Genomic DNA, 6538 nt, shown 5'->3' with positions numbered 1-6538 from the left:
GTGTGTGTGTGTGTGTGTGTGACCTACTTTTGGAGTGTGGAGGTGGGATGGTTATTTTTTGCATATTCTCTCGAGGAGAGGAATAGCTTTGTCCTCAAGCTTTGACAAAGTGAGGTTGTTTTACAAAAAAATTTCTGCGGTTGTGTTCTCTTTTATCCTTTAGTTTGTAAACAAAATCACATTATGTTATCTAATTATAGGCCCTAAAGTGCAACCTAGGTTTTTAAGGTGCTGCATCAAAGTAGACAGTAGAGGCAAATACAATACAAATATGGACCTAAATATTAGCATAATAGGGCCACTTTAAAATATGTAGATTTATTTCCATGGCTCCTGCTTTTTTAGTTCCTGTTTTAATTCCAGTGGATGGTCATGTTGGCACCATATTTGTGTTGGCTGTCTGCCAGATGTCCCACAGCATCTCATTTGTTGCTGTTCACAGAGGAGATCTGTTCTCCTCGCCGCAGAGGAGCTCCCAGGCCTCCTCGCTGGGATGCAACAGCCTCCCCAACAGCCAATCAGAACCTTCACAACAGGACGTTTTGGCAGCATCGCAGGAGACCCGTAAAGCTCCTGCAGAGCGCTCTGCAAACAGGCTAGGGCCGCATCAAGCTGCAGAGCCCCCCACCCCCAACAGGACAGAGGCCCGGCAGAGGGCCCCCTCCGACAGCACTGTCACCTCCAGTCCGTCCAACAAGGTCCGTTGCTTATTATTCACTTCAAATAATGCAAATGCATAATGTAAAGGGTATGCTACAGATTTCTGCAGCTTGTTAATAATATTAAACAAATTCAAATGTTAATATAAATGCTGAAGTGTTTTCTTTTTGAAAAACACAAGTAAGTGCTTGCATGGGGTGTGGAGTTGCAGTGTGAAGGTGTGGAGGTGTTGATCCCTCCGCTCTGTGTCTCAGATCCGTCAGAGGACAGTCTCCCAGCAGACCACCGAGGCTCCGGGGCTGCGCTCCCCAGCCAACAGGGTATGTACTTTTAGCTGTTATCATAACCTTTTTTCAGCTTGTGTCAAATATTGCCCCTGTAACTTTTTATGTTTTTGTTATCAAGGGTGAGCCGGAGTCTCCGTCCTTTAGAATAACCACAGCCCCCGCACACCGCAGACATATGCGCACCATCCAGGAAGTGCGGACCACCGTCACACGCATCATCACAGACGTGTATTACGAGGACGGCAAAGAGGTGGACCGCAAAGTCACAGAGGTACCCAATATATTTCTCATTTCTAATGTCTTCACCTGTACAGTTTAATTATGTTATAAAGGATTAGTTCACTGTTTTTTTGATGGAGCTTTATACCGTTTCAACTTAGTGTGCAACTTTACTTTTCTGTTCCCTCTCACCGTCGTAGTGTTGTTTTAAGAGCTTTGAACAGCCACTGAACACTACCCAATCAGCAGGTACAACAGATAGACCCAGTTAGGGCCTGGTAAACAACCCTCATGAGATGGTGAAGACCAAAAACTGGGCTAAAACAGAGAGAAATCCAACATTCTTTATAGCTTTACAATAAGTATTTTACCATACTGAATAATGGTATTTATCATCTGCGAACCCTTTTCATCCAGAAACTGCTGCGAATTAAAATATTGTAAAAGTTAGGCACATCAAATAAAAAATGTATGTAAAATCTTTATTCACAGCTTGTTGCCGCTGCCTTGAAGGGGCCAAAAAAGCTATGCTGGGATGTCTACACTACATTACATTTAGCTGATGCTTTTATCCAAAGCGACTTACAATAAGTGCATTCGACCAGGAAGATACAAACTAGAAGAAAACAGAATCATATAAGTACATCAGGTTTCATAGAGCCAAACATTTCAAGTGCTACTTAACTGGCTTTAGATAAGCCAGTCCTTTATTAGTATATAAGTGCTTTGTTAGTAATTTTATCGCTCGAAGTGGAGTCTAAAGAGATGAGTTTTCAGTCTGCGCCGGAAGATGTGTAAGCTATCTGCTGTCCTGATTTCAATGGGGAGCTCATTCCACCATTTTGGAGCCAGGATAGCAAACCCACGTGTTTTCGCTGATGGGAACTTGGGTCCCCCTCGCAGTGAAAACATATACTGCTGCCATAACATTAACATGACCAGGATCTGGCAATAACAGTTTTGGAAAAAGATTGGAAAGAAGGATGTAAAATCCTTTTTAAGATGATGCAAAGGCAGCTTTTCATTACACAAAAAAATCATATCATGATCCCATGTGTCAGAATATTGGATGTTAGGTGCTGAACAGGATGCTGACCACCCACCAAAACATGTATTTGACTTCAAAGTGAGTGTTTCTTTTGTTACCAGGAGAGCGAGGAGCCAGTGGTGGACTGCCAGGTGTTGGACGGCGATATTTCCCCGTGTCGCACTGGCGGCAGCTCCATGACCTCCGGTGACCTCGGGGACATCAGCTCTCTGTCGTCTAAAGCCTGCAGCCTGCAGCACAGCTCCGGAGGAACCAGCAGCAGCGGATTCGCCAGGCCCGACTTCCTCATGCCACCCAGCCGAGGGGCCACGTCCTTCAGGTACTGCCCATCAAACTCTCCATCTCGCTTTAGTCCTCTGCTTCATCTTCTCTACTAGCTGCATGCTGATCTCTGTGCACGCCTTCTCCTTCTTTGACTTTCTAACACCTTAATCTCTCAGTGATTCTCTGACCCACGCCTGCTTCAGGTACAGGTTGCTCACAGGCATGAACCTGGGGTCACCAAACACCTCTCTTTTAATGGGGTGTTTGTGATTCCGAGTGGCCCCAGATCAGTGCCTGTGCAACCTGACGGGCTCCGTTCGTCCCCTCTGTGTGTCCGCAGTCCCAGGAGGGGAGGCGGTCATCAACAGAGGGGTCACAGGGGTCAAAGGGCAGGGTCAGGGGTCACAATGAACAGAGGCCTCGCCCCACCGTTCCCCAGAGGAAGGGCTAGAAGGGGCCGGCCCCCGTCCCGTGCCTCAATGTCCAGGTGAGTCCTCACTGAGGCTCGCCCTGCACGTAAAGAGACGACAAACTGAACCCACACTTTCTCTAACAGAACTTTACGTTTCCTCTTCTCACTAAACTCACACCTGATCTCCTCATGCTGCTGCAGCTGATGATTCCTTCAGTACTGATTATAGAGTGCTGCAGTGACGAGTCCTAAGACCCGGAAGTGAGTTAGCATTTCATCACTACCGGTTCCCTCGTCTCAGAGCCAATGGGATTTCTCCATAGAATTTAGGAAAATAGCTGGAAATAAGGTCTGTGGTCGACACAAATTTAAGAGACGGATCACGTTTTGTTCTACGACATTAAATACATCAGCAGTGACCCCACTGGTGATTTTTGAAGAGTTTACGTGCCTGAAAAACGATGGTTGTTAACAAGTGGCTGAATTGGACTTCAGAAGTTGTCGAGGACGTTGTACGTCATTACACGTAAACACAAACTAAGTTTGTTTGCCCTGTTCTGCTTGAAAGCTAGCACCTGCGCTCTTGCAAACTGTTGAAACAAAAGCTTCAACTTGTACCATTTTGAATCTGTATTTTTTAATATGGATCTTAAGTTGGCGTTACATTGAAGTCCTGCGACCCTGCTGTAGTTTGTTTATAGCATAACGTTAGCATTTTGCTTCTGGTGATTAGATTTATGATTTAGAAAATTATGAAAGTAGGGTAGACATGTGGAGATTTTTACACAGACCTTATTTCGAGCTATTTTCCCAAATCCTATGGAGAAATCCCGTTGCTTTTTTGTCGAGGGAACCTGTGCGCAGCTTACCTCCGGGTAAATACGTCATCCCTGCACCACTCTATTATGTTGATCAGTTTATAAAGAAGTCATGGTTGATAAAAGTAGCTTTAAATATGTTTTAGTACATAATTCAGCCTTTTGAAAAGTTAATTAAAATATCCTGAAATACTATGTGTTAGACATTACCTCCATACTAGTATACTATATTATGCTTTTATACTAGAGGCTAAATATTTCTTTCTTTCTTTCTTTGTAGGTAGAAGTACTCAGATCCTTTACTTAAGTAATGGTATAAATACTCTGTTCTTAAAGCAATCCACTACAAGTAAAAGTCCTGATTCCTAAAATGTTACTTAGTGAAAGTACAAAAGTAATAGCATCAAAATATACTTAAATTACAGAAAGAAAAAGTACTCATTCAAAATTCAGATTTGAGCCTGAAAATGAGCATGATAAGGCCCCTTTAAGCACTCCATAACAGGCTGTTAATCCAGAGCCATTCTAGTAATGGAACTACTTGTGCCTCATCTTGGGTTATATTGTATACAGATAGGCATTGAGGAGGAAGACTTGACTTGTTAAACAGGAAGCTTTGAATCACCCTGTCCTGCTGTCTGACTGACTCTGTTTGGCTCTAAGGGGGGGTGCTGTCGGCTCCCCGCAGAGGCTCGGGGCTCACGGCCAGGCTCATTCCTCCTCAGAGGAGGAGCCCTACACCCGCATGCTCCCCCCGCGCCTCCCCGCTAGCCCCGCAGACCCAGAGCTCCACAGCCGCTCCGACTCCCTCAGGTCGTCCCCGGAGGAGGCCCACTCGGCAGGGAGCAGCTTTGTGGGGCTGCGGGTGGTGGCCAAGTGGTCTTCCAACGGATACTTCTACTCAGGCCTCATCATCAAAGACTCTGGAGAGGGCAGCTTCCGCCTGCGCTTCGACGACGGCTACGAGTGTGAGGTGGCAGGCAGGGACATCCTGCTGTGTGACCCCATCCCCCTGGAGACGGAGGTCACCGCCCTGCTGGAGGACGAGTACTTCAGCATAGGTGGGGAGGAGTTTAATAATGACATGAACTAACACCTTTACCTTTCAGATATTTTAGATCATTGGATGAGCCAATTCTATATAACGGGTTATTATTGAATTTCTAGAAATATTCAAGAATCAAAGACACTTTGAAGCTTTGTCATGTGCACAGTAGCTCTGGCGTCAATTTGGCAATGATAATCTTGAGGCTCCTCCTATGATGCAAAATACAATATACTTGATGAAAAACTAACACAAAAACAGGTTTTGTGTTGAACCTTAAACCCAAAGCACTGTTAACACTGCTGTCTTTTGTGCAGGCATTGTGCGGGGCCATAAGACCGAGGGGCCCGATCTGTTCTACAGCGTGGAGAAGGACGGTCAGAGGCAGTGGCACAACAGGACCTCCGTCATCCTGTCTCTGGAGCAGGGCAACAAGCTGAGGGAGCAGCACAGCCTGGGGCCCTACGAGCCTTCCACCCCGCTGACCAAGGCCTCCGACATCAGCCTGGGTGAGACCCCCGCTGCACATGCACAGATGCCTTCGTTCATTTTTTATTTAGGTTCAATGAAAAGCATTTTCTTAGCACCTAATTGGATTTTGGATTGGATTGGATTTTTTACCAATCGTGATAACACCTTCCTCGGCAAATAATGACTGAGAGTTGGGAACACGGTGAAAATCACTGAAAAGAAGTCTGTCAAAGCTCCCCTGCACCACTCTATATTAAGGATAACCTCATTTAACAGTGCTCTCAAAACAAACCCTTAACCAAACTCAGTTACTGTACACCACATTATCTGGTGTCCTATGCTGAACTGAGTACATTTACTAAGGTATTGTACTTAAGTACTTTCGTGACATATTTGTACTTTACTTGTACCTTGAGTATTTTCATTTAATGCTACTTTATACTTCTACTCCACTTCATTTCAGAGGCTTATGTCATCCGTTTTACTCCACTTCTTTTGCTTTAACACTCACAGTTACTAGTTACGTTGTACATAAAAGCAATGGTATATTGCAGTACTTTACTACTAATCTACAGATTAATTAATTGTGTAGATCAATTGGGACCTTAATTTGGTCCGAATTGCCGAGCTACAATTAAAAAATTCTCTTATAAGAATAGGATAATGTAATAACCAAGATATTCTGAAATGGGACATTGTGCAGATTGAGTACTTTTACTTGTTGTACTTTAAGTACTTAGATGCTAATACTTTTGTACTTTTACTTAAGTAACATTTTGAACACTTTTACTCATGTGTGTCCTGATAGAGAACATGTTTGATTGACTGGTTAACGTTAAAGTGCCGGTGTGCTCTGTTCTCCATGTTGGCCCCTGAATGAGGCGTGGTGTTGATGTGCTCCGTAGATAACCTGGTGGAGGGGAAGAGGCGGCGCAGAGCGGGCTCCGAGGACCACAGCACCCCCAACCGCAGCCCCCGCACCCCCGGCCCCTCTGGGAAGAGGAAACTGATGACCTCCGAGGGCATCAGGTCGGCGGCTAAGAGGGGCCGCAGGGGTGCCGGGGCCAGAGCCGGTACGGGGGCCCATTTCACCACAACCATAGACTGAACAGAGGGAGGGGGGGGGGGTGGGGATTCTTTATGTTTTATAACATGTGGATTTGTGTTTTTATGATATCTATCGGACCGCTTACATCAACGTCTTAGATTTTTAAAATAATGTGTTATTCTAGTCAGATTTTATATCGTGTCTGTATGCACATTTGAAGTGTAATTGCAGTTTTTAAATCTTTTAGACGCGTTTTAACGATTATA

The 6538-nt window shown here is 44.9% G+C and overlaps 1 protein-coding gene across 2 annotated transcripts; it reads left to right on the top strand.

The window, feature by feature from the left end:
• Positions 1-406: 406 nt before the first annotated feature.
• Positions 407-6337, top strand: LOC104941490 (tumor suppressor p53-binding protein 1-like). Of its 2 annotated transcripts, XM_010766591.1 has the most exons (8): positions 407-698; positions 915-980; positions 1066-1218; positions 2316-2533; positions 2819-2965; positions 4372-4769; positions 5071-5262; positions 6130-6337. In XM_010766591.1, the coding sequence occupies exons 1-8, from the start codon at positions 408-410 to the stop codon at positions 6330-6332; spliced, it is 1668 nt and encodes a 555-aa protein (XP_010764893.1). In that variant the 5' UTR covers position 407; the 3' UTR covers positions 6333-6337. The 2 variants fall into 2 exon arrangements, with proteins under 2 accessions (XP_010764893.1, XP_010764894.1); XM_010766592.1 differs by lacking the exon at positions 2819-2965.
• The last annotated feature ends 201 nt before the right edge of the window (positions 6338-6538 follow it).

Source organism: Notothenia coriiceps, unplaced genomic scaffold (assembly GCF_000735185.1).
Source record: "Notothenia coriiceps isolate Sejong01 unplaced genomic scaffold, NC01 NC01_scaffold00003414, whole genome shotgun sequence".
Classification (NCBI taxonomy): Eukaryota; Metazoa; Chordata; class Actinopteri; order Perciformes; family Nototheniidae; genus Notothenia; species Notothenia coriiceps.
This window is presented reverse-complemented; position numbering and strand designations above follow the sequence as displayed.

Bases quoted from the DNA above. Each gene is read 5' to 3' on its own strand.
- LOC104941490 (XM_010766591.1), top strand. From the start codon at position 408: ATGTCCCACAGCATCTCATTTGTTGCTGTTCACAGAGGAGATCTGTTC. The intron at 1,219-2,315 runs GTACCCAATATA...TTTTGTTACCAG, and splicing joins TGGACCGCAAAGTCACAGAG to GAGAGCGAGGAGCCAGTGGT. The intron at 4,770-5,070 runs GTGGGGAGGAGT...TCTTTTGTGCAG, and splicing joins GGACGAGTACTTCAGCATAG to GCATTGTGCGGGGCCATAAG.